Source organism: Hyla sarda, chromosome 5 (assembly GCF_029499605.1).
Source record: "Hyla sarda isolate aHylSar1 chromosome 5, aHylSar1.hap1, whole genome shotgun sequence".
In the NCBI taxonomy this organism is placed as follows: Eukaryota; Metazoa; Chordata; class Amphibia; order Anura; family Hylidae; genus Hyla; species Hyla sarda.
The window spans coordinates 138,827,683-138,854,990 of NC_079193.1; the positions used below are offsets into that span (position 1 = coordinate 138,827,683).

Below are 27,308 nucleotides of genomic sequence, written 5' to 3' on the forward strand. Positions count from 1 at the left end.
CCTACATTCGTCATAACAGAGCCAAATCTATATGAGCTGTGTTTTTTTTTTCTTAAAGGAGCAGCATGCGTAATTTAAGGTAGCAGTAATTCGTTGGTAAAATGTAGCTTATGGATGAGATAATCTAGACACACCTGTGATATAGATCACAAAGCATGAAATGTGTTTTTTTTTTTACAAGCAATCTCTCAGTTGCCAAAATAAACAATGAATATACCACAACAACTATAAATATTGTGACGATCCGTCTTGGGGATTAGCTCTGGGATCGTCCTGGACCACGCCACAGGATGCGTTTCTTCTCAATAAACCAGCAAACAAATGCTTATAATGCAAATCTGGCACCTTGCCAGTTTTATTAGACAGGTTGCAGGGACAGAAATAAACAAAAAGCAGGAACAAAACAAAATCCTAGACCGTCTGGTCACTGACTAAACAGATCAGCTTGTCCTGACTAACAACCGCTGAGCTTCCCTCAGCCGGTTAAACTTATGTCCCCTGCAACCTTCTACTCACAATTCATGGCAGTCTCTTTGAGCCTCCCATAGCTCGGGCTGTGTACTCCTCAGCAGGCTCTGTCTCTTCCCTACAGCCCACATGCTGTCTCCTAGGAAGAGCCTAGATTAGACTGAGTCTCCATCTCATATATAGTGTTGCTCACGAATATTCGCAATTCGAATATTATTCGCGAATATCGCATATTCGCGAATTCGCGAATTTCGCGAATATAGCGCTATATATTCGTAATTACGAATATTCGTTTATTTTTTTTTTTTTTTTTTTCCACAGTACACATCACAGTGATCACCCCTCTCTGCTTCCAGCTTGTCTGGTGTAAAGAAGGCTGTAATACTACTGTGTGAGACTGGCGTGTGAAAAATCGCATATGCGAAAATTCGCATATGCTAATTTTCGCATATGCGAATTATGTATATGCGAATTTTGTATATGCTGATATTCACATATGTTAATTTTTCGCACACGCGAATGTTCGCATATGCGAAAATAAAACGAGAATATAACGAATATGCGAATATTCGCGAATATATGACAAATATTCGTCCATATATTCGCGAATATTCGCGAATTCGAATATGGCCTATGCCGCTCAACACTACTCATATACACTTCCCTTCCTTCCTGCCTCATTACCTAAGAAGCAGGTGAGAGCTTCTGCAGGGTGAGCCAAGGAAATACACCCTTTCCTTGCCACACTGCCACAATATGTATTATAATGTATACTAATACATTCATATGGCCCCATATATCAAAGTGGCCTCAAAGTGCACATTAGAGAGATTTATTAACACTAGTGCAGAGGACCAATTATATTTCTAATATCCTTTTAGAAAGTAACAGTCAGACTGAAGGGGAGTGCATTCATTTTTCATTTGCGACAGTTTTACAAAATATAACTTAAATCTTTGATACTGGTCAGCTTTTTTTCTTCTTCTTAACATTAAAACAAACTAAAACTGATTTCCAACCAGGTGCTCTGGCCAACAAGGACTCTTTTGTTACATGAGAAGTCCTGGGTTGTCCAGGAATATAAGTTTTTTTTTATTTATATGGCTGGAAGTGGTATAAAAAAATGGTACTGACCGACCCTGATCCTCCCGGTTCATGATTGCTTTTTCCTGGTTCAAGTGATGTGCTTTCTCTTCAAGAACTGCTTGCTCAGCCAGTCACTAAATTATGCAAGACAACAATCCAGCCAGTGATTGGCTCAGTAGGACTGTTCCTGCTGGGAAAACACATCACAAAAACCAGGAAAATACAATGACGAGTGAAGGCCAGAAGTAACAAAATGGCAGCTGCAGGGGATCGGGTGAGGTGAGTCCCACTTTTTTACCCCACCCCCAACCATATATACATTTCTTACCACTCTAAAGTGCAACACATACAGTTCAGTGACATCAATAAATGAAGAGTACCGTGGAGTGGATTTCGCTCTGCTGCTGTTCTTCATTTATATTTTCTGTACCATTTTCTAAGTAGCTAAAAACTGGAAGAAAAAAAGAGTTCAATGTAATTAACTAGAAAATACATTACCAATAACAATATCAAAAATATTTGTGCCCCATATAGGAAAATGAACAAACCCTTGGAACTCTGTTATATCCCTGAATTTCCTTCTGTTCCCTATTTGGTACATCAATAGAAAACCTGAAGAAGATTTCCACTCAAGGGCTGGTCCTGCTAATGGGTATGGTATTCATGCCGTGGAAAAAGTGCAGGAACTCAGTTCCCACATGTTCCTGCAGGACTTGAGCCCTGGTTTTCCGGCCAAAGACATCTTATCCCCTATCCAAAGAATAGGGGATAAGATGTCTGATCGTGGGGGGCCACCGCTGGGATCCCCCCATGATCTCCGTGCAGCACCTGCATGCTATGCGGGGCTGCAGCTCCCGTATCGGAAACCTTTGTGTTTCTGGGACTGGAGATGTCACTCCATGCCCCCTCCATTCATGCCATCACCCCCCTTCCTGTAAACATGAATGGAGGGGGCGTGTTGTGACGTCACGAGGGGGCATGGCGTAACATCACGTCTCCAGTCCCGGAAACAAAGAGGTTTCTGAGACTAGAGCTGCAGCCCGGCATAGAATGCGGGTGCTGCACAGAAATTGCGGGGGATCCCAGCGGCAGGCCCCCCGCGGTCAGAAATCTTATCCCCTATCCTTTGAATAGGGGATAAGATGTATTTAGTCTGAATACCCATTTAAACATAGTAGCTGACATTTTTCAGTGAAACAGATAAAATGATTACTAAAGGTGACAAACCACATACATCCTCTCTACTACTATGCAAAATTCTCTTGTGGGTTCCATTTATTTTACCGCCTATCCGGTAAAGCCTGAAAGAGAATTTACATGATATTTGGCGATGTACTGAAATTTAAACAAAAAATAACTTTGGACAAATAATAAAAGGTATTATATAGCATGCAGCACATGACTATCATTTACAATATCTCACAGCACAAAAATGATTTAATACTTTGTCTCACAATAGGGAAGGTGACAATAGTAACATATACTATAGCCATGTGTGCACTCAGCATCTTACCTCTTTAATCACTTTATTTTGGCACACTCACTTGCCACACTGCCAAATTTAGCATTAAGGTGCGAGACTGTTTGTAATGGAAATAAGAAACTTTCCTGGCGAACAAGACTCATACTGACACAAGAGTAAGTAGATTCTAGATCCTTATATGAAACTTGTGAATGGAAAAATCATTAACTTAACCTGCTTGCCAAGTGCAGCATCCTTCGAAGGGATGTAGAGGGAAGGGATAATAAAATTATCTGAAATTATATATACTGTGGTCTTTTCACCAACAAAGCATGGGGACATTAAGGCTGGGGAAATAACAAAAACTTTAACCATTATCTGCTCATCTAAACATAAGGTAAAGCAGTAAAAAAAAAGGTTTTGATACATTTTAGATTTGATAATGAAATAACATTAAGAAATACAAAAGTGGTCATTTATCATAGACCTAGCATGCAAGTGTACATCATAAAAATCCCTTTTGTTAAGGCTCAGAGGTGTATATATTTACATCAAGATGGTCATAGGGGCATAGAAGCTATGTCTATGTGATTATTAACTGAAGCCTGGCATGACATCCATTCTCCAACTGCAAAGGCCGGGCCAAAAGAAACCTCTGGACTTAGCTATTTAACTCCTTTAAAAGCATCTAAGAGGATTGAAGGACATAGAATCATGATCATAAGATTGTCAATAGGTGAAAGAAAAAAAAGCTAAATTTAGTTTAAAGGGGTACTCCGCCCCTAGACATCTTATCCCTAAATTATAGGGAAAAGGATAGGGGATAAGATGTCTGATCGCATGGGACCCCCCGCGATCTCACTGCAGCACCCGGCGTTCGTTTAGAATGCCAGGTGCAGCCCTGGAGGCTCGTGACGTCACCCCCTCAATGCAAGTCTATGGGAGGGGGTTTGATGGCCACCCCGCTCCCATTCACTTGCATTAAGGGGGCATAATGTGACATCACTAGGGGCGTGGTTGTGACATCACAAGCCTCTGGTGCCACACCCAGGGAAATCGCAAGGCATCCCAACGGCGGACCCCCGCGATCAGACATCCTTTGGATAGAGGATAAGATGTCTAGGGGCAGAGTACCCCTCTAGCAGAGTTAAAACATATGTCTTTTAAACACAGAAAACAAAAGAGATATAGTGCCACTTGATTCGAAAAATAACATGTAGAATACCTTGTAAATGGCATGGTATTTACTTGAAAATCAAACAAACAATTGTGGAATTCCTTCCTTCCTCTTTTTTCCTCTATAAAATATACTTTTTATATTTGACATCACTGTATTTGTACTACCATATTTAATGTTAACATGTCATCTGCACACATAGTATATAGCGTTACAAAAAGCTTAAATTTTTTTTTCTCATCCCCTAAAAAATTACTAAAAGTTCAAATAAAAATGCATTCACCCCATAATAGTACCAATAAAAACTAACGCACACCACAAAAAGCAAAGCCTTAAATACCCTATTTGGCAGAAAATGTAAAAAGCTCTGGCCCTTAGAATGTAGTGGCACAAAAATTATTATTTTTTGCAGAACACATGGTTTCCTACCTTTTTGTGCGAAATATCAAATACATAAAAAATTATATTGTTGTAATTATACTGACCTACAATATTAAGTTAACACAATATTTGTACTGTGTGATAAACACTCTGGAAAAAAAAATCAACAACTGTGGAAGGATTACTTTTTTTTTTCTTCAAAAAAACTGTTAATCAATTATATGTATCTCAACATGATGGTGATAAAAACTACAGGTTACCCTGCAAAGAACATACAGATTGCTATGTCAACAGGAAAAAAAACAAAAATGTTTCAATGAGAAAATTAACAACAAATATTGAATCCTGAAACTGCAAAATTGGCTGGATCATACGTGGTCAAACAAGTATACCAGTTTTATGTTAATAAAGCTAGAACATTGTATGGTTTGTTACACCAGAGAAAATGCACACCATGGCACACATGGCATAGACCACAACTTCTCACCTTCCCTAATCCTGCAATCTGTATCTCATGAAGGTCCAATACATTGGACCCAACTGTAAAAATGCTTTTTAGATTAAAAATTATTAATAATAATAATAATAATAATAACATTGACAAGCATGTGTCTAAGGTGTGCAAAGTCCTGTTTCTTCCGTATTAATAAAGGGAACTTCTTCATAGATTTGTAACATACCTTTGTTTCACTAGATTCCAGAGAATAGGTGAGTAAGGGCCCTTTTACATGAGCTGACAGGCTGGGAGACTGGCATTCATTTGCTTTTGTGGCCACACATTACTTGACATCACGAGATAACAATGATTTAGCTGGCTGCACAAAAGATCCAATCAGACAATTATTAAAGGGGTATTCCAGGATTTTTTTTGGACTATGCTACAGGGGCTGTGAAGTTAGTGTAGTTCATGATATAGTGTCTGTACCTGTGTTTGATGGCTGGTCTCAAAACTCTTATGCCTTTGCCCCTTTGTTTGTTTAAAATTAATGTAATCTTAGGTTTTCCCAGGTTGCAGTGCGGCCTGAGACATTACATCACTAGTATGGTGTTAAAGTGAGCCTGTCTGCTTCAATGGGTGGAGCGACCGCTGGGTGGGAGAATGATCTTTCTCCACATTGCTGCAAGGAATTGTCTCAGGTAGGATTCAATGGGTGGTGTGACTGATGTGTGGGAGGGAGAAAAGGGAACTCACACTTACAAGGGATCCTGGGACTTGTAGTTTGAGGTATGAAACTCCAACAGGAAATAGCTATTTCACAAAAAGAAAGCAGCAGCTTATGGTGGACTCCATAGCCATTCAGCCCCAAGACGAGCAAGGATTGTCTGACAGGTAAGTATTAACATAACCTAATGGTGGATAACCTTTAATCCACCCATGTAAAAAGGCCTTTAACCCAGTTCCTTTATGCCACTATTAACTGACAAAAAAGAAACCATGATTGTACTGTATATCCATCTATTGTCTACCTATGTAAGGATGAGGAGTTGGAGCCCAGAACTGTCGTGTGACTGGTAGCATTAATCATCAGCACAGCGTCTCACTTACTGAGAAACCTGATGGTATTCAGAGCTGCTATCCCTCTATATCCTTGTGTAGTGTGCACAGGCAGTAGATAGAGATACAATCTCTCTGCTCAGTTAAAGGTACACTGAAACCAAAGACAACTTATCACCTATCCGCAGGATAGGGTATATGTGTCTGATTGCGGGGGGTCTGACCACTGAGGCCCCCCCACAATATCTCGTATAGGGACCGAAACTGCCACGATTATCCTCATGCAGGAGGCGTGTTGAACACAGCATGACGCCACAGCCGACACATTCCCTTCATGTATCTCTATGGGAGAGGTGGAGATGCAGTGTTTCTGCAGCCCCGCCTCTCCCATAGTACTGAATGGAGGAGGGTGTCGGTCAACCTCTTAGTCAGGTCGACGTCACAAGCGTTAGCAGTGTAGAGCCGTGGCAGTTCCGGGTCCCCAAACGGAAGATCGCGGGAAGTCCCAGCGGTCAAACCCCGTGCTATCAGACACCTTTCCCCTATCCTGTGGATAGGGGATAAGTTATCTTCGGCTGCAGTACTACTTTAAAGCGCTAGTCACTGAGCCCTTACAATAAGTTGACATTTCCAGTCTCCTATTAGCTTTTGCTTTGTACACTTGGGCAGGGCCAGCAGTCATGTCATTATCAGAGGGCAAGTAAAAATACTGTGGGGATTGCTAGGAAAACTTAACTTTTATTCATACCAGTTAAAAATGCCAATCCTTAATATGTAATAACAATATATTTAAAATGGATACATATTGCTTTTGAGTATCACAGATAAGTGTGTTTTAAATGATATGAATAAAAGTTACGTTTTAATAGCACTCCCTAAAGTATTTGTAGCTCAATCTATATTATACCAATAACAATAGGTGATGGAAAAGCTCAGCAGTACCGCCCTCCTCATACTTGTTGCGTGGTTTGCTCTGCGAATTTCAAATTTCCGCAATGCTGTCCTATAGAAGTCAATATGTCATTTTCTGACTAAGGCTTCTAATGTTCATGGTTTTACAGAACAGCTGCACAGGCAAAAAGGCTGCTTCAGAATCAGGTATGTAATAAGAACGAGAAACCTTTACAGTTAACTAATAATGAGTCTTACAAAATAAAACAATTATACACATGTATTCTGTCTTATAGTCACGAGAACACTAAAAGCAGCTTAATTTAATGATGAGTTAAAGTTTTTTTTTTTGACCTTTTAAAAAAAAAATGACAGGATAGCAGGGGTAGGGAGAAGAAAACCCTCATGTCACTGATGTCACTGTATATTGTGCATGGGCTGCTACAGTGCATCATTGGCCTTTGTGTCATGTGCAAGGAGAAGTGCACATGATCACTAGGGCCAGTGTACGACTGCAGTGGCCTGTGCCCAGTATATCATGACATCACCGATACACTTCTACAGGGCAGTCCTGAACGGGGTGAGTATTTTTGTGCTATTTACAAGTACAGATGTGTCTACCCTTACCTTTCCTTAAATTTAGTTAAGGATTCTAATTTATCATGATTCAAATTCAAGGCAATATCACGTTGGCAAACTTTTAACAGTCTACAATACACATCACAACCACTGGGTGGATGCTCACTGATGTGCATCATTTTGGAATGTGTGGGTAAAGGTAAGAAAGGACACAACTGTACATGGTTGAAAAACATGTTTCGTCGGTAAATTCTGTTCTTCAAATAATTGCATTGCGAAACTGTTTTTGATTTTTTTCCCTGCAAGACCACACAAAAGGCAGAAAAAAATGCAGCATGTGAACCCAGCTCAAAGCTGCCAGCCATTCAGCCAGGTGTTTAACACTTGTATCTGATATTAATTGCTTTTATGGTTAATTAGGGTTTTTAAAAGAGACCTGAAATGTGGGATGATGGAAAGCAAAAACTCACCACTATCACTACGTTGTCTGCCTATATCCAATAAATACGGATTATCTCCTTCTTCTGGAACTTCAAGTAAATCTGTAGTCTGCAAGGCAAAAAAACAAAGATAAACAATATCATATATATATTGTAAATGATAAGAGCATTATAATTCTATTATTTTATTTGCTGTATATAGAACAAGAACAAATGCATCGCAATATAAAATAGGTATTAAATAAAAAATTTAATAAAACTTAAATGAACTTTTTGTTTGAAATTCCTTCAGCAAACAGCTTTACAATATTCTGGTGTCTGTGGCAAATAACATAAGTGGCTTTATATGGCTCGATATAAGACTGAGTGTAAGTGCAAGGCCGGGGCAAAGGTATGCAAAGGTAGGCGATCACCTAGTATGTCACCTTTGATTATGTCCTAGTAAGAAAGGGGGACATAAGCAGACTGTGAGGGAGGGGGGACCATGAGGAGCAGTCTTTGTAACAAAAGGAATTATGAGGAGCAGTGTATAATAAATTAGGGCGTGAATAGCAGTCTGGGTGAAAGGGGAAAGAAGGCCAAGTTAAAGGAAAACAGTCATCTGTTCAACCACATTAAAACCAATACACTGGGTTATATTGAGGGTAAACAGGAGACCAATCAGTGGTTAATGGGTTAAATACATACCTGCACTCCGGAGATCTGTCCCTCTCGAGATCTGCATCCATCTTCAGTGAATTGCACGCTGGAGGCGGGCCTGCTAGCTCAACATTGTCACTGGTCAAATGAACGCTGCGCTGACTTAGCGACAATAAATATTAAAATTGAGCCGGCGGGCCCTTCTCCAGCATGCAACACACTGAAGATGGATGCCAATCTTGAGAGTGACAGATCTCCGGAGTGCAGGTATGTATGTAACCCATTAACCCCTCATCGATCTCCTGTTTACCCACAATATAACCTAGTGTATTGGGTTTAGTGTGAACAGATGACCGTTTTCCTTTAAATCTTATGTGATGTCATAAAAACAATATTTCTTTGATAAAAATTACTATGAAATTGTATCTAATAATATATTCTTACTGTATAGAGTACTTTGGTTCATTATTATGCTTCAGAATTGTTTTGAAAGAAATGTTCTCATAATATTTGTTTACGTCCTTTTCCCATTGGGGGACAAGGTCTACAAGGTCATCCTCAGACAAGATTGTTTAACTGATTAGAGACAGTAATGAGATTCTAATCAACATGATCCTTATACACTGATCATGTGAATTTGATATTGATGGCTTGTTGCCTTAATATGTATAATATCTTACATAAGTGAATACACCCTCCACATTTCTGTAATATCTTCTGTAATATTTTTATGTGACAACACTAAGGAAATGACACTCTACTAAAATGTAAATTAGTGAGTGCACCGCCTGTGTAACATTGTTTAAAGGGGTACTCCGCCCCTAGACATCTTATCCCCTATCCAAAGGATAGGGGATAAGATGTCAGATTGCCAGGGGGACCCCCGGAATCTCCTCTGCGGCACCGCGCTATCATTACTGCACAGAGCAAGTTCGCTCTGCACGTAATGACAGGCAATACAGGGGCCGGAGCATTGTTATGTCACGGCTCCGCCCCTCGTGATATCAGGGCCTGCCCCCTCAATATAAGTCTATGGGAGGGGGTGTGACGGTTGTCACTTGCATTAAGGGGGCAGGGCGTGATGTTACGAGGGGCGGAGTACAGGGGCCCCTGTATTGCCCTTCATTACGCACAGACCGAACTCGCTCTGTGCAGTAATGATAGCGCAGTGCCGCCGCGGCGATCCCAGGGGTCTCCAGCAGCGGGACCCCGGCGATCTGACATCTTATCCCCTATCCTTCGGATAGGGGATAAGATGTCTAGTGGTGGAGTACCCCTTTAATGTTGTTTCCCCTTAAAATAATTTAACACACAACCATTTATGCCTAAATCTTGGCAACAAAAGTGAGTACACCCCTAAGTGGAAATGTCAGAATTGTGTCCAAAGTGTCCATATTTTGTGTGGACACCATTATTTTCCAGCACTGCCTTAAGCCTCTTGGGCATGGAGTTCACCAGAGCTTCACAGGTTGCCACTGGAGTCTTCATCCACTTCTTCATAACAATATCATGGAGCTGGTGAATGTTAGAGACCTTTTGCTCCCCCATCTTCCGATTGAGAATGCTTTCAGATATTTAATAGGATATAGGTCTGAGGACATGCTTGGCCAGTCATTAGCAAGGAAGTGGTCATCTTGGTGGTGTGTTTGGGGTTGTTTTCATGTTGGAATAATACCCTGCAGCCCAGTCTCTGAAGGGAGGGGATCATGCCCTGCTTCAGTATATCACAGTACATGTTGGCATTCATGGTTCACTCAATGAGCTGTAGCTCCTCAGTGCCAGCAGCACTCATGCAGCCAAGACCATGACACTACCACCACCATGCTTGACTGTAGAAAGACACACTTGTCTTTGTACTCCTCACCTGGTTGCCGCCACACACGCTTTATACCATCTAAACCAAATGAGTTTATCTTGTTCTCATCAGACCACAGGACATGATTCGAGTATCTTATGTCCTTAGTCTGCTTGTCTTCCGAAAACTGTTTGCAGGCCTTCTTGTGCGTCATATTTAGAAGAGACTTCCTCCTGGGATGCATAGAATATGGTCTGAGCAGCTTTTTTGTTTTGACCATGGTGAGGCCTTTTCTGAGTGGAACCTGTCCATTGAAACCACATGGTTTATGTTTGGTCTTTCCCACCGTGCTGTAGTTCATTTTCAGGGTTTTGGCAAACTTCTTCTAGTCTAGGCCATCTTTATGTAGAGGAACAATTCTTTTTTTCAGATTCTCAGAGAGTACCTTGCTATTAGGTGCCATGTTGAACTTCCAGTGAACAGTATTGGAGAATGTAAGAGCGAAAACACCAATTTCAAGACATCTGGGATCTGAGACCTTGTAACATTGCAGAGTCACATGCCACTGGGGCTACTTGGTCCCAATTTGGACATTTGCACTTAAGGGGGGTACAGAGGGAGTTATTTTGAGGGGACAACAACATTAAACACAGCTATACAGGCTGTGCACTTACTACTTTACAATGTGGCAGAGTGTCATTTCTACTTTGTTGTCAAATGAAAAGATGGAATTTAATATTTACAAAAATGTGAGGGGCGGGGGGGGGGGGGGGGGGGACTCATGTATGTGAGATACTGTATGATTCTTATATTGTTTTGTAGTGTTGGAAAGCATTCCAAATCTTTCCCAGATTGGAATCATGGCTTGACATGGGTGAGAACACTGGTAAATGTTAAGATAAGATCCAAGATGACAGACAGAGTAACAGTTGAAAACAAAATGATCTTTGAGGACTAAAGGAGATGCCCATGTGGCCAAAAAATAAGCCGTAAATAGGTCCAAGTTTGGACACAGGGCGACTTCCTCTATCTGTTATCCAGGAAGAGGGTCTCCAAGAACGTCTTAACTCTTTTTTATTTTCCTCTATTGTTTCCTAACTCTCGTCAAACTTCTTTTACTTTGTAAACCTTTTTTCTTAATAAACTTTAAACTGCTTTTCTCCACTTTAGGAAAAGATTTTTGCCAGTTTTAATTTCAAATGGAAACTTTGTTGCTTGTTTACAGATGTCATTAAACATGAAAGATAATTATTTTTTTCTGGTTAATACTCTACTTACTAAAAGGGGTACTCTGGTGGAAAACATCGTTTTTTTTTAAATCAACTCGTGCCAGAAAGATAAACAGATTTATAAATGACTTCTATTTAAAAATCTTAATTCTTCCAGTACTTATCAGCTGTTCTATGCTCCAAAGGAAGTTCTTTTATTTTTGAATTCCTTTTCTGTGTGATCACAATGCTCTCTGCTGTAACCTCTGTCCATGAGAGGAACTGTCCAGAGCAAGATAGGTTTGTCATGGGGATTCCTGGCATTGACAGAGGTGTCAGCAGAGAGAAATGTGGTCAGAAAAGAAATGGAAAAAAAAAATAACTTCCTGCTGAACATACAGCATCTGACAAGTACTGGAAGGATTAAGATTTTTAAATAATTAAAGTAATCTACAAATCAGTTTTAACTTTCTGGCACCAGTTGATTAAAACAAACAAAAAATTCCATCAGAGTACCCCTTTAAGTGATGCTCGGGGTCATTAACAACATCTTACAAATAAGGTTGTTGTCAGGGCCTAGAGTACTCAGAGAACACCAAACACAACTGTGGTTGGCCTGAGGGTTCTGTTGCTGGCATGAATGGATGGTATTATAATAAGCACTTTGGACTGGAATGGCAGAATGCAAATCTAGAAATGCCTCAAAAACAAGTCAAAAAGTCAAAGGAGATATTACATGCAGAACTATTTTCTGCCATTATGCCTGGTTGCCAGTAAATAAAAAAACAAATGTGATCACCTGCCACTGCTCTCTCAGTGTCCCTGCATTGCCATTCCAATCCTACGCTGCCATCTACTTTCTCATTTCCTATGGTCAACGTGTCACTTTGTGGTTCTGGTAATCACCGTCTGCAGTGATGTCCCGCCTCGGCTGGTGATAGGGTGAGTGGCAGTGTGATGCAATGACCACCAGCACTGGTTGTTGGGGCTCAATGCCTCACGCTGCCGCTAAGTCTATGAATGGATGAGGCAGGGCATTGCTGCAGCCAGAGATTAGCTGAGCTGCAGTGTGGCACATTGACCACAGGCAACCAGGAAGAAGACGGCAGCAGAGGACTAGAGTGGTGATACCGGAGCACCGTGGGAGAGGCGGAAGTCCCATTTGTTCTTTCATATTTTGGCAGCCCAGGCATAATGGCAGAAAAACATTTATATATGGGATATCTCCTTTAACTCCAAAGCCAAACCTCAAAATAGTGTTAATAAATGAAATAAAAATTCTACAGTTTTTTTTAAAACAAGTCATCATAAAGCTTTGTTGATGAAAAAAAATTATAATTCTTATAGTTCCTGGTACAAGTTGATAAAGTCCTGAAGGACTAAAACAGGCAAGTGGTTAAAGGTATAATAGTAATACTGTATAGTAGCAAGTACAAAGGATCATGTAACTCTGATTACCCCATTGGATCTCTACTGTTGCTTATCAAATTATGAACAACATTTTTTTATAATTTTTATTAAGTTAAGGGGGATCAGGTAAAAAAAAACAAAGACAACACAACACCTGACAGGTAAACAAGTAGTGTTTACACACACAATTTATATGTGTACGTATACATAAACAGTTCTACTTAATAGCCGTATTTTCTGGGGAGAGAACATTTTTAAATAAATTACATTTATGATACACTAACTAATAATGAGTAATACTGCCAGCTGAAGACTTTCTGGGGATTTATGGCAGATGGTGCAATTTATGATTGTAAGGGGGATCTACGCCAACCGCTTATACCACTTATTTTGATAAAGATAACATTTCATAATACTGGTACGTTAGCTGAATATACAGCAAATTATTGCATTTTATTTGTCGTTTTAACCTTACTAGTATGACTGAAGAATAGAGTCCTGTGAGGTTGCAAATATTGAAGAATAGAGTCCTGTGAGGTCAGGACTTTGCTAATATTCACTAAAAATAATTCCACGTGCAACGCAGTTCTTTTCTAATTAACTCTGAAGTACATTTTGTTATGATTTTACAGTGAAATATGCAAGTAGAAGGTTTATGTATTTGATGAATAGCAAGCGTGCTCACCTAAACAAAGTATTAGAAGCTGCAATTCATAATTTGCTTACTTCTATACTGTTTCTATAAGGTAAAACTGGTTGGTGACATATACCTGATTGGTTAGGGAAGATGAAATATCTCCTTTTTAAGTTTTAAATTGCCCCCTTACTTGTGAGTTGCCCAGTTCTTTCCTAGGCATTCCTTGAGCAGAAGAATGACTTGTCCCATCCAGCACCTTATATGTAGCTCATGCTACCCTAGGCACTAAGGAATTATTAAAGGGTACGGTGGAAAAAAAAATTCAAATCAACTGATGCCAGAGAATTAAGCAGATTTGTAAATTACTTCTATTTAAAAATCTTAATCCTTCCAGTACTTATCAACTGCTGCATGCTCCAGAGGAAGTGGTTTTCCTTTTGAATTTCTTTTCTATCTGACCACAGTGCTCTCTGTTGACACCTCTGTCCATGTCAGGAACTGTTCAGAGTAGAAGCAAATCCCCATAGCAAACCTCTCCTGCTCTGGATAGGTCCTGACATGAACAGAGGTGTCAGCAGAGAGCACTGTGGTCAGATAGAAAAAAAAAACAACTCAACTTCCTCTGTAGTATACAGCAGCTGATAATAATAATAATTTACAAATCTGTTTAACTTTCTGGAGCCAGTTAATATGAAAATTTGTTTTTTCCACCGGAGTACCCCTTTAAGACCAGCATGTCACACATTGGTCTTAAATAGGCCCTGTCAGATGAACACATTTTTCATATATAAACAAATAGTTAGCAAATGTAAGAAACTTTTTAATACTTTTTTTCTTTATTGAAAATGCTTCTTCCTCCAAGAGAAAAAGAATCTGGCTTATTTCTTGCTACTCTTAAACTCATCATTCACTCTGAAAAATAACTTGCCTGACTTACAAGACATATTATTAGTTCACTGAGGGACTGGGTTACCTTCTTCCCAAAAGAACCTATGCAGAAGGGGAGAAAGTGACTAGATAGAGCCAGAAGCAAGCAATGAGACAGCTAATATAGTCAGCTTGTATACTCTATTTGCAATCACTCAAGGACTTGATTTACGACTTCTACTGCTCAGTGTTACTCTGTAATGTCCTTCATGCTACTGCTGCTTCTTAAGTTGAAGACACGGAAGAACAGAATTTCTTCTTCTGTGCAAATGCAGTGTATGGCTGTGTTCACACAATGACCCTGACTTATTAAGAGGGGAGTATAGTTTTCTTTGTGAGTTTTAATTCCCTACAAGTATTTTTCCACAGTAAGAAGTATTAAGGTTTCCATACATTTTGCACTTTTCCCAGCGTTTTTATTTTTACAATTGCTTTGAAGTAAAGTACCGCACTGCCGCAGATGCCGTGATCTGTATTGATCACGGCATCTGAGGGGTTAATGGCGGACATCTGCGCGATCGTGGATGTCGGCCATTACCGGCGGGTCCCGCACCGTTCCGATGCTCGTGATCATACACAGGACGTAAATGTACGTCCTGGTGTGCGAAGTCCCTCCAAACCAGGACGTACATTTACGTCCGTGGTCGTTAAGGGGTTAATTAAGACTATTAAAAAAGTTACTTTAATTTAAATTTAGGAAATAAATTATCAATGAAGGAAACTTTAAATCCACCAAGAATTGACTCCTACTAAGCCACATCCACTTTTCCTTAAAAGCGGTGTAGGAGGTGTAAACAGTTGACGTGTACAAAGGTAAACATATAAATAAATTCAGGACTGCAAAGCAGCAGTGTGCCAAAAGTTACCACTCATGGAACAACTCAAGTACATGCTACTACCCTTCTGCAGTGGTGGTGACCTACTTTGGCCAGTGATTGGATAAGTATGCCTTATTTTTTATTTTTAAAGCATCCCTTGACATATTTGTTTAGTCAGAAATATTATAGGTTTCTATACTGTAGGTCTTTTTCTTGTATTGTTTTAGAGAATATTTATTTTCTCTATATAGCTGTGCTGAAGGGGCAGCATGTTGCTAGTTTGATGTCAGAATGTGTTGTGTGCCTTGATCATTGAGATGGCTCCCGATTATTACCCCCCTCCCCTCTCACAGCAGAGAGACTGCAACATGAATTCACTACTCTATTATTTAAAAAGGGGTCAAATGTGAGTCAGGAAACTATACACATGTATATTTAAGCTTGATTGATGGTAAAAGGCTTAAACATTTTCTCTATTAGTATTAGTATGGATTTATGAGATCTGTCTTGTCAAACTGATCACTTATTGTAAGGGATGTTCAAAACTAGGATGGAATGAGAATGTGCATGGCTTTAGAACACTGTAGGAGCCTCTGTCCACACCATGAGGCTGGTGCCAGTACATATTTTTCACTGGCAATGTTATTGCTGTTTTTTTTGTTTTAATATTTAATGCGTAGCTGTGGTAAGTATTGTGACCACTAGGGCAGAACATACACAGTATACTCACCAATTCTGATTTGTGGCTTTAGATGGAGGAGTTATTATTGGTTTGACCCTATGGAGGGCAGCATTTATTGTCATGTGACTGATCTGACTACTTCTTTGTACCTAGAAGTGGAATTGAGGGGGGGGAATGTTTATTACAAGATACATGAAGGACGGATTAGGTGTAGGTGAAAGTGTATGTCAGATGAGTCCTAGATCATTAGTATTGAGCGGCATAGGCCATATTCAAATTTGCGATATTATGCGAATATATGGACGAATATTCGTCATATATTTGCTAAATTCGCATATTCGGAATATTCGCGTAAAATTGGCATATGTGAAAATTTATGAACTTTATAGCAAGTATGCCAGTGTAATTTGATAGAAGCAGCAGAAGGGAGGGATCAATATTCGCGAAAATTCGCATATGCGAAAATTGGCATATGTGAAAATTTATGAACTTTATAGCAAGTATACCAGTGTAACTTGATAGAAGCAGCAGAAGGGAGGGATCAATATTCGCGAATATTCGCATATGCAAATATTCGCCCGGTGGTCTCACACAGTAGTATTAGAGCCTTCTATACACCACCAAGCTGGAAGCAGAGAGGGATGATCACTGTGATGTGTACTGTGAAAAAAAGCGAATATTCGTAATTTCGAATATAGAGTGCTATATTTGCGAATATTCGTGAATTCGCGAATATGCGAAATTCGAATTGCGAATATTCGCGAGCAACACTATATAATAGGGCAGAGAACAGGGGCAAGCAGCATAGCAGCTCATGTCCTTAGGCTGGTGCTCTGTAAGGCTGAGGGGAGGTAAGCATGGTGTAGAGGTATAAGTTTAGGGCTGTGCCTGTAATAGTGTCAGTGTGGCTATATTTGAAGAGGTTGGGTGTGTCTATATTTTTTATAAATCTCTAAATTGGGGTCTTTGACTTTACTTGTATAGGTGGGGGTATAACTTTATCTCTATAGGAGGGGTCTATGAGTGTGTCAGTATAGATGGGGTGTGTGGCTATATATGTTTACATGGGGATATGGCTATATTTTATGTGTGAGTGTATTTGGCTACATCTCTTTATTAAAGGGATTTCTTCCCTTTGCATAGTATAACTTTCAAGGGTAAGAGGATTTTTGCCAAGCCACAACCATCACATTCAAGGGAAACCACATTCTCACATGATGTTCAATTGCTGTACAATTTGCCGAATGTTGGCATCTGCTCCCTCTTGTCTTAAAAGGTATACTTCTGAGACGTACAGAGGATGGAAGTGTAGGGTAAGGAAGCAGAACAGATAATACCTTTTTTTGCTCCCCAGACAACCTCCTTATGGCTTAAGGTTGTATCTGTGCAGATGGGGGTGTGCCAATATTTGTATAGGTGGGGTGTATGGCTATGTCTCTATAGCTAGGGATGTGACTGCATTTGTATATATGAAGTGTTTGTATACATGAAGTGTATGTAGGGTTCTGGTAATTATTTCTCATATTTTTTTTCAACATAGTAAATTCCCGCCTATAATTCATTTGTACATTATGGAGGGGTCAGGTGGTCACAGAAATGCACACAACATTTCATTGGCTTTCCATTGTCCAGAGAAAAAGAAAGAAGCAGCAGATATGACTGTTTGCAGCCACTGCCTCCAAGAAAAGTGGGTGCATATTTTAAAGAGGATTGTTATTACGTCCTGTGGATTACCAAGAGTGCCTGTGTCACATTTGAGGCCCACAGTATGCCATACAGGACCTGCCCAAATGAGCTTAAATTGTGGCTATGCCCACCCAATAATTTGCAATATCATTATGCATTGTTAAATTTAGTAGAGTGGTCTATCACGTGGACATGTCACATTCGGCTGTTAGAACAATAAATTGTTTTCAGATCTAAGTCCTTAATTAAACTCTATGTTAAGCCACATCCCCAAAACCAAACTTCTTTTTAAATTGGCCTTTTTACTTTGGTGCAAAAGGTGCCAACCCTATTAAGGATGGCAAAAATACATACAAACATATATGTCACCAGATAGAGTATCAAAAGTGGGGTTATTTAATTAAGAAAAAAAAAGATGACTTTGATACATTTAAACAAAGATAGGGTAACTGCAAAGGATAGTTGGGGGAGGTTTATCAAAACGCGTGTAGAGGAAGAGTAGTACAATTGCCCATAGCAACCAATCATGAAAGAAGAAAACTCTTCCTCTACACAAGTTTTAATAAATCTCCCCAATTGTCTTGTTGGAAAGTGAATCTTTAGCCTAGTCTGAGGTCTAGAAAACTCTTGATCAGATTTTCATTAAAGGGGTACTCCGGTGGAAAACTATTTATTTTAAATCAACTCGTGCCAGAAAGTTATACAGATTTGTAAATTACTTCTATTAAAAAAATCTTAATCCTTCAGAACTTATCAGCTGCTGATTACTACAGAGAAAGTTATTTTCTTTTTGAATTTTTCTGTCTGTCCACAGTGCTCTCTGCTGACACCTCTGTCCATGTCAGGAACTGTCCAGAGTAGGAGCAAATCCCCATAGCAAACCTCTCCTGCTCTGGACAGTTCCTGACATGGACAGAGGTGTCAGCAGAGAGCACTGTGGATAGACAGAAAAGAAATTCAAAAAGAAAATTACTTTTTCTGTAGTAGACAACAGCTAATAAGTACTGGAAGGATTAGGATTTTTTAATATAAGTAATTTACAAATCTGTTTAACTTTCTGACACCAGTTGATTTAAAATATTTATTTCCACCGTAGTACCCCTTTAAGAATACCTCTGTAGTCAGCTTTTCCTAATCCTGACCAGTATCTCTGCCCTAGCTGCTAAAAAACATCCCCACAGCATGATGCTGCCACTGCCCTTCCTTCTCTGTAAGGATGGTATTGGGCAGGTGATGAGCAGGTATTGGGCAGGTGATGTGCTTGGTTTCCTCCAGAAAGGCCCTTAGAATTGAGGTCATAAAGATTGATCTTGGTTTTATTAGACTTGTGCTCTTGAAAACTTTCAGTGCAGCAAAAATTTCCTTTGTACCCTATTTCAGATCTGTGTCTCCGCATAATCTTTTTTCTGAACTCTACAGGCAGGTCTTTCATCCTCATGACTTGGTTTGCTCTCATATTTATTTATAGACAGAGTTGTTTCTTTCCATATGATATGATAAAGAGAAATATGAGGCCCCAGAACTACATTATAAGTGGCATAGCAAAGGGTCTGAGTTTGAACGCACATGAAAATTTAGGTTTTCCTTCTATTTTTTTTTTTTTTTTTTTTTATAAATTTGCAAACATTTAAAAAAAATGTGTTTTAACTCTGTCATTATAGAGTATTGAGTTCAAAATAATGGGGGGAACATATTTTTTTATTTTATTTATCTCAACATAACAAAATGTGAAAGAAGTGAAAGGGTCTGAAAACTTTCCAATGCATTGTATATAATATACAGGATCAGTCACAATAAATAGGGAGGGACAATAAACTTTCTGGAAGAGAGCAGTAGTGTTTTTTTTTATGTACAGCCATTTATTATATACTGGGTTTCCACACACCTTGCTGTATGAATGTAAACATGTAAATACACTTTTTGCTTGCTGGTGGAGGATCCAGGGCAGGTGCCTACAGTGCTCCTATAATGGGCTCTTCTATACAGATTAACCTTCACAGCAGTGCTTCTCAAACTGTGAGGCAGGTCTCACCAGTGAGGGTACCCCTAGTTGTTTGTGGGGTGCAGCTGGACAGTCCTATCCCTGGCTGTAACATTCTCTGATTTAGCAACCGTATTAAATTCATTGTGTCTATTTTACAGTAATACAGAGAATAATATATAGACAGGGAATAGTGTGGTCCTGCACTCACCCTGTCCCTACCTATTGTGTATCTGCCCTGGACGGATCCACAATCCATGAAGACAGTCCCTTCCTAACTAAGGTGCTGGCAAAGTAACAAACTACAAAAACACAGTAAAGGGTCAGGGAAACAGTCAGGAATACAAAGGTAAACACGCACTATAACAATACTCAAAAGAGAAAAACACACACAAAGGATTGTCAACAAGCAGAGTCGGGACAGTAATATTCCGAGACAAGAACCAGAGAGAAATCTAAAGACAAAACCGGGATCACAAATACCAGGTAATCAAGATGAATACAGACGCAGGATATGAGCGCTAGCTACTGGAACAATGTTGTTTCACAGGTGAGATGTATTAGCACACTGCAGGCTTATATAGGCTGGTGAGAAGGTGTGGTCACACAAGGTATCTAATTGGCTAAAGAGACAGAACACGGATAAGCCAGGGCATCCCCACAGCAACTACAAGCCAAGCCAGTAACTAACCCTTCGGACCAATCTGGGACGAGTCATTACATACTGTAGAGTTTAGGAGACAAGTGAAAGATAGATTAAGCAATGTTTGTAATATTTGCATTGAAAAGCCCTGCTCTGTAGAAAAAGGCATATCATGTACCAGTTTTTAAGAAAAGTTAGTCTGTGTAGAAATGCCTTTGTTGTCTTGTCCACCATTTTACATGACATGGAGGTCAGTACATTTATTAATAACAAATGCATTTTACACACCTGAACCTCCTATAGAAAAAGTGTTGTAATTTTGTGAGCTACCATTATTGGGAAAAAAAATTATGATGGGCATCCACCATCACCTTGGGAAGCATCAAAATTGGAGTATTCAAAAGGAATAAAAAAAAAAAAGTTGCCCACTTAGCCTGATAAACTTCCTCTCTTGTTGTTGCTCACGTCAGCCATTTTTGTATAAAAACCTGCAGGGCTGCAAATAACAAACATTTCCTCTGTAGCTTATAGAAATGTTAAAGGAGTATTCCTCTGGATGTCCCCGTATTACATGGACAGCCATCCAATGATCCCATTGTAATGCCCCATTTTCCAATAGCAGATGTGAGAGGGGAGAAGAATGCCCGGCTATTGCTGTCCCAATGATCAGTTCTGATGCTCAGGATTGAAAGAAGCCTATTTTACTTTTTAAGGTGCTGTCATTGTGAGACAACCCTTTAAGTATTACTTGAAATGAATGTGATGAAACAAAACACCGCCACACCTTTCAACTATAAAAAAGATGCAAACTTTGTTCACTCAATATTATCTTTTTATTTCAGCGCTATGCATTTTTCCTGTCAGTATAAATAAAATAGATAAATATCACAGAATTACATATTTTTTGCAAGCACAACAGGAGCAACTGTAAGGAAATGCAAGCAAAAGAAAAAATGGAGGATAAACTTGGAGATCAGGAAATGTACCTTCTTATATTTATAACGTGATGGGGAAGGGCAAGGAATATACGTATTATTTAAACTAAATGAAAATTTTATTAAAGCTATACAAAACTACAAAGCATCTAGGACTTCATAAAATATCCCCTTAACTCTTGTCAGAGGAGGTTGTCTTAACAGCTGGTTATTTGAAAAATATTTCCTCAAAGACAAAAAAAGTCTAACATTAATAAGAATCTTAATATCAGTATTGTTAGCAAATATAGAATGCATTCCAAAAGGTAAAGATCAGCTATAAAACAGCATATAAAACAGATTTTCTAAATGTATCATCTAAAGTGCTAATCGATTCATTATAAGATAATAGGCAAAGAATAATAACATTAATTAAGACAAACTATTACAGAGCTCCTATTGGGCGAGTCGGACCCACTTCCAGAGCTGCTCTTCTTGTTTTTCTGTGCCAAAGAGGTTCCAAATCGTAGAGTCTCATAGACAGGATCTACTTTGTTTCCACAAGCTGTAAAACACAAGATTTTTTTTTTTAATGATGAATACATTTGGAAAATGCTTTCATGTGCTGACAGGTATATACAAATTATTTTTTTAAGCTAAAAAAAAAAATAAAAAATACCAAACTGGAAGTAAATGAGACATTAGGGTGCCCTTGCATGGGGTGTATTCTTCTGTGAGGTGCTCTGCACAAGCTTTTAAATGTGAATTGATGCAACTTTGTAAGACTGAATTCACATATGTCCAGCATCCAGCATAGGTGAACTCAGCCTAAATCTCGCAAATGATGCCACAACTGATGACAACATGCATCAATTGCCATCAGTTGTATGGCATTCTGGACGCTGGACAGGGGAACACAGCTTGCTGTATTCCCCTTACTGATGCTGTACAGCGTGTCTAACAATCCGGCGGCAAAATTGAGATGCTGGATGATTGTGAACTGTCCCATTCAAATGAATGGGATCAGTTCTAGCATCAGTTTCTCTCCGGTGCATGCCAGAGGGAAACAATGCCGGACACCTGATATATGTGAACCCAGCCTAATGGGGTTTCTGGTTTTCTGATGCTTAGGTGAAGCCCATGCCATGGGTTCAATTTACTTGCATGATTGAAGACTTCTTATCACTATAAAACTGTGTGTGTGTGTGGGGGGTGTGGGGGGGGGGGGGGTTGCATCAAAATTCACATGTATGATAATTTTTTTTTTCAATGTACTTTTTGTTGTGGGGGCGGGTTGGGGTGGTCCAATGGGATGATCGAAGTGTCATGGCTTTTTACACATATTTATTATATTCCATGTTTTAAAAAGTTACCACATTTTTTAGATGGTGTAGTAAAACATAAAAAAAATAGCATTGAGAAAAATATGCAAATTCCTTATAAATTGTGGGACATTATTTTTCAGTTGTAATTGACATAAAGGAGATAGTGCAAGCTTGAAAAAAAGGGGTGAAAATGTTAAAATTATAAATTACTCTCTTTGAGTGGAGTTGTGAAATTTTAGTTTGACTTCAGAAAGTCACAAATAATTAATGTGTGTAAAAATCATGACACTTAAACCACACCCTTTTTTAATGCCTCTAAAAAGTCAAAGACAAAAAAAATAAACCACAAACCACATGCCAAACTGCAATTCATTCACATTTGGTTTTGCATCATGGTTCTTTGCCACATACCACAATACATTATACATTTGTCCAGTATTTGTCCAAACATTATAATTGTCTATTGTGTAGAAATGGCTTCACAAAAAGGTAGATGTAGCGCACAGTTTGATTTGGCAAAACTGTCAAGCTAAATCTTTCCCAAAATATTCAGCACAGAGCGAATATATTTTAGTAAAGGTTTCCTTGCTACTCTCTGCAAATCTCTGCTTGTCATGGGCAAATTTCTATTTATTTGTTCCTGGCCGCTTTTGCCAGACAACTGGGTCACTGACTGCAGAAGAGTCTTTAATGTATTTTTAGTTAAAGTACATCTTTACTTAAAACTCTGTTACTTGTGCAATGGCAGTAACCGGTGTATACAAAGTTACAATGTTCCATTTTGGAGGCTATGGAGGACAATGTTTAGCACGAATATTCGCAATTCAAATATTTATCGCTAATTTCGCATATTCGCGAATATGGTGACTATAGCGCTATATATATTCGCAATTACGAATATTCATAATAATTTTTTTTCACAGAATACATCACGTCTTGTGGTCTAAAATAGGCTCCTATACTATTTACTGTATTAGACTGGAGAGTGAATATTCACGAATATCCTCAAATTCAAGAATATCATCACTAAAATTAATTAGGTAGATAGAAAGTGACGATATTCGCGAATATGACATAATATTCAAAATGAAAAATGTTATAGACCCATTATCACTCCTGTATAGACCAAGAATATTAGGAGAAAGATATGAGATGGATAGATAAATAGATATGAAATAGATAGAGAGATAGATGGATAGATCGGAGATAGATATGAGATAGATGGATAGATCGGAGATAGATATGAGATAGATGGATAGATCTGAGATAGATATGAGATAGATAGATAGAAAAACCATGATGGAATAAACTTTTCCTTTTTTTCACCACATTGGACTTTTCTGTGAAGTTTTGGACTTCTGACCAGGGTCTGGTTCAGCGTGCACCCATTTATATTGAGCTCTGGGAGTGCTGTTTCTCTTTGAATTAGATAGATAGATAGATAATATAGATATGAGATGGATAAGATAGATAGATAGATAGATAGATAATATAGATATGAGATAGATAATATAGATAGATACAGTAGATAGGTAGATAGGAAATAGATAGGTAGATAGATATGAGATAGATAGATAGATAATATACTGTAGATAGATAGATAATATACTGTAAATAGATAGATAATATAGATAGATATAGTTATCCGCATACGTGCATTTGTGCATTTACGCAAAGCATAAATAACCGTGAATATATCGAATATGTGAATTTCGCAAATATAGGACGAATATTCGTCTATAAATTCACAAAATATCCCGAATTTGAATATGGCATATGCCTCTCATCAGTAATGGATAACTGCCTTTACTCAGCCGTCTCACTGCACAGACACTTCCCTGTTGTTCTCTTCTCCGTTTGCAGCAGACACAACTTTTGTTCAGCATTTCAGCCCTTTTTTTTTATTTCCTCCATGTTGCTGTTTTTATGGTGTCCCCAATAGGCATTTTTATGTGGCATTCTTCCCTCTACGTTTTTTTTTATTATGCCATGACATTTTTTCATAAGGTTATTTTTTTTGAAGAAGTGGGGCAAATACCTGCTAGAAAAAAAAGGCCATATTTTTGTTTCAACCTATAAAGCCAAAGCCACAGCCACACCTTGTAGCAGTCTTCAAAAACTGCTACTGAGCCAAAAACTCAACTAAAAGGAAATCTAATTCCAAAAATGCCATGTAGGTATTCCAATTCAACTATCATCTGACTGCAGTGTTTGGCCCAAAAAAGCCATGTGACAAATATGGCATTTTTTGTGTGTTTTACTAATACAACCATTGTGTCTGTTATGTGTTTTTACCATAGTGCCACCCTTGCACATTATGAGTCTTCTTGTATAGATACACAATAAAGGTAGGCACACCTTCAAACATAGAAGATGGTTAGAGAGGAGCACAAAAGGTTATTTCACCAAATAATCCACATTTTGCTTGTCAATATTTATTAATGTGCCCATTACCACAGAAGATCAGCACAACATATACAGGGTAGATGTTCAAAGAGTTCTCCCAGGAGGAAACACTATTAGACAGGGTCAGGGTGCCATAAAATAAAAAATATCTGTCCATGCTGATTATGTCTTCTTGGTAGAAGGACATATAGTAAATGCCTGCCCAGGCAGGAAATGGCTGCGGTGTTGACCTTCCCTAGCCATTAATTGGCTAAGTAGCATATCTTTTATTTCAGCACATCACCAGGCGGTAAACTGGGGGGATCTAGGCACCTTTATACTGACTGTGCTGAGGGATTAGGCAGGAGAATATGCATTATTTTGATGGCACTGATGACTTTAAAAAAAAATTTCCCTTCTGGGAAACTTTCTTTAAGGTAAATTCATGCATACCATATCTGCTGTGGATTTGATGCTGCTGATCTGCTGAGGATTTGATGCTTGTTCAACTATTTGCATTAATACAACAACATGAAATCTGCAGCAGCAAATCCACAGAGGATACTGTACAAGTGAGTTTAAAAATTTTTAAAAAATAACTGTTCCTCTAAACAAAAGTTACTTTGTGACTTGATGTAGAAATACCCTCATACCAGACCGGGTATTTCACAAAATCATAGGGCAGTACAATGGCAAGTTAATGGGTAAAGAATGTGTGTGTGTGTGTGTGTGTATGGGGTGGGGGGAGGGAGTTGTGGGTGGGGGGGGGGGGGGGGTGGGGGGGGGGGCAGTGATAGGTCTTCCAGATGGTTTAATAAAAATAAAAGTAGAAAGACTTATTAACCTGGTAAGTGTATCAAGCTGCTTTATTTTATAAGCATGTATTATAAAATAAAACTTTGTGTTGCAGTTCTCTGTATTGTGCTGCAGATGGCTATAAAAATATTATGCAAATGCTGGTATATATGTGTGTATATATATATATATATACATATATATATATATATATAAATACTCTCTCTCTCTCTCTCTCTCTCTCTCTTTCTCTCTCTCTCTCTCTCTATATATATATATATATGCGCAAAGCCTTTTTAATGGCATGAACATACTACAATAGTTTATCAAGGAATCAAAAAGAAAACAAAAGGAATACTCACCAATAGGCATTACTTCTTTGATGCATCCAAACTGCTCATGTATAAGTAATGGTGAACTATAGTAGCGTCGAAAACCTTTTGGCTAAATGCAGCCATAGACAGCAGAAATAAAAAGAAAGGAAAATAAAATAAATAAATTAATAGTTAGTATAGAATAAAACCAAAACATAAAGTTGCAACACAAAAACCAATGTTTACTAGTAAGATTCATGTGTAGCTTCTATAGTAGAACTTGCTATTGCACATCATACTTTCTGGTGACCATGATTTTATACAATGTTGAGCTAAATGTATTTAAATATTTGTCACTAACATGAGTTGTAGTATAGTATAAGGGGTCTATTCATATGTACAGTATCCTGCACATTTTTGATGTGCATTATTTGATGCACAGGATTAAATGCTGAAGATTTCAATGTAAACTAAATGACTGAACACAGCTTCAAATCCTGTGCATCAAATATGCGCAGGATGCTGTATATGTGATTAGATCCTAAAGGTGGGTGCACTTTTTTTAAATTTTTTTTTACCAGAAACAACATTTCTCTTCACATAGTCTATTTATGACATTGCAGTCCTGCTTTATAAGGGTATGTCCACATTGAGGAATTGACAAGGAATCATTTAAGTTAGGAAATTCAGCAAATTCTGCTATTTTTTGCAGAATTGGTGCAGAATTTGGGGGGTGATTTGAAGCAGTATTTTTTAAAAGGAAATCTGGAGGAGGATCAGCACTACAGCCACTATAGAGGAGCAAATCGAAGCTGACGAATCTGAATTAATTACGAATTTCATGAAATATTCAATTTGCAACGAATGCGAATATCGACACGATTCTATCGCACAAATCGCTTAATTGAACTCCAATTATTGTAGTCCAGGCTCCAGGGCATCTAAAATGGAGGTTTCACATGTCAGTGCATGGGGCAAGGAATGCCGGGAAGGCAAGGCAGGAAGGGAAGTAGGCAGGATGACCCTGAATTACACGCAGGATGCAGCCTATCAGTAGCCAGTCACCCCTGTGATGTCACAGCCCTATATATTCATATCATTCATTACCCTGCATAGAGATAGGACGGACATCGCTGTGTGTGTGTTACACAGAAAAGCTCATCCCAGCAG

General features: G+C 38.7%; 1 protein-coding gene across 2 annotated transcripts in view; it reads right to left on the reverse strand.

The window, feature by feature from the left end:
* Positions 1-27,308, reverse strand: part of STAC (SH3 and cysteine rich domain) — a 288,021-nt gene that overhangs the window by 53,628 nt on the left and 207,085 nt on the right. For both annotated transcript variants that reach the window (XM_056520385.1, XM_056520384.1), the window contains exons 4-7: positions 26,187-26,268; positions 21,769-21,884; positions 8,010-8,088; positions 1,935-2,005 (exon numbers count right to left, since the gene is read on the reverse strand). In XM_056520385.1, the coding sequence (XP_056376360.1) occupies positions 1,935-2,005; positions 8,010-8,088; positions 21,769-21,884; positions 26,187-26,268 (348 nt within the window). The remainder of the gene's footprint in view (positions 1-1,934; positions 2,006-8,009; positions 8,089-21,768; positions 21,885-26,186; positions 26,269-27,308) is intronic.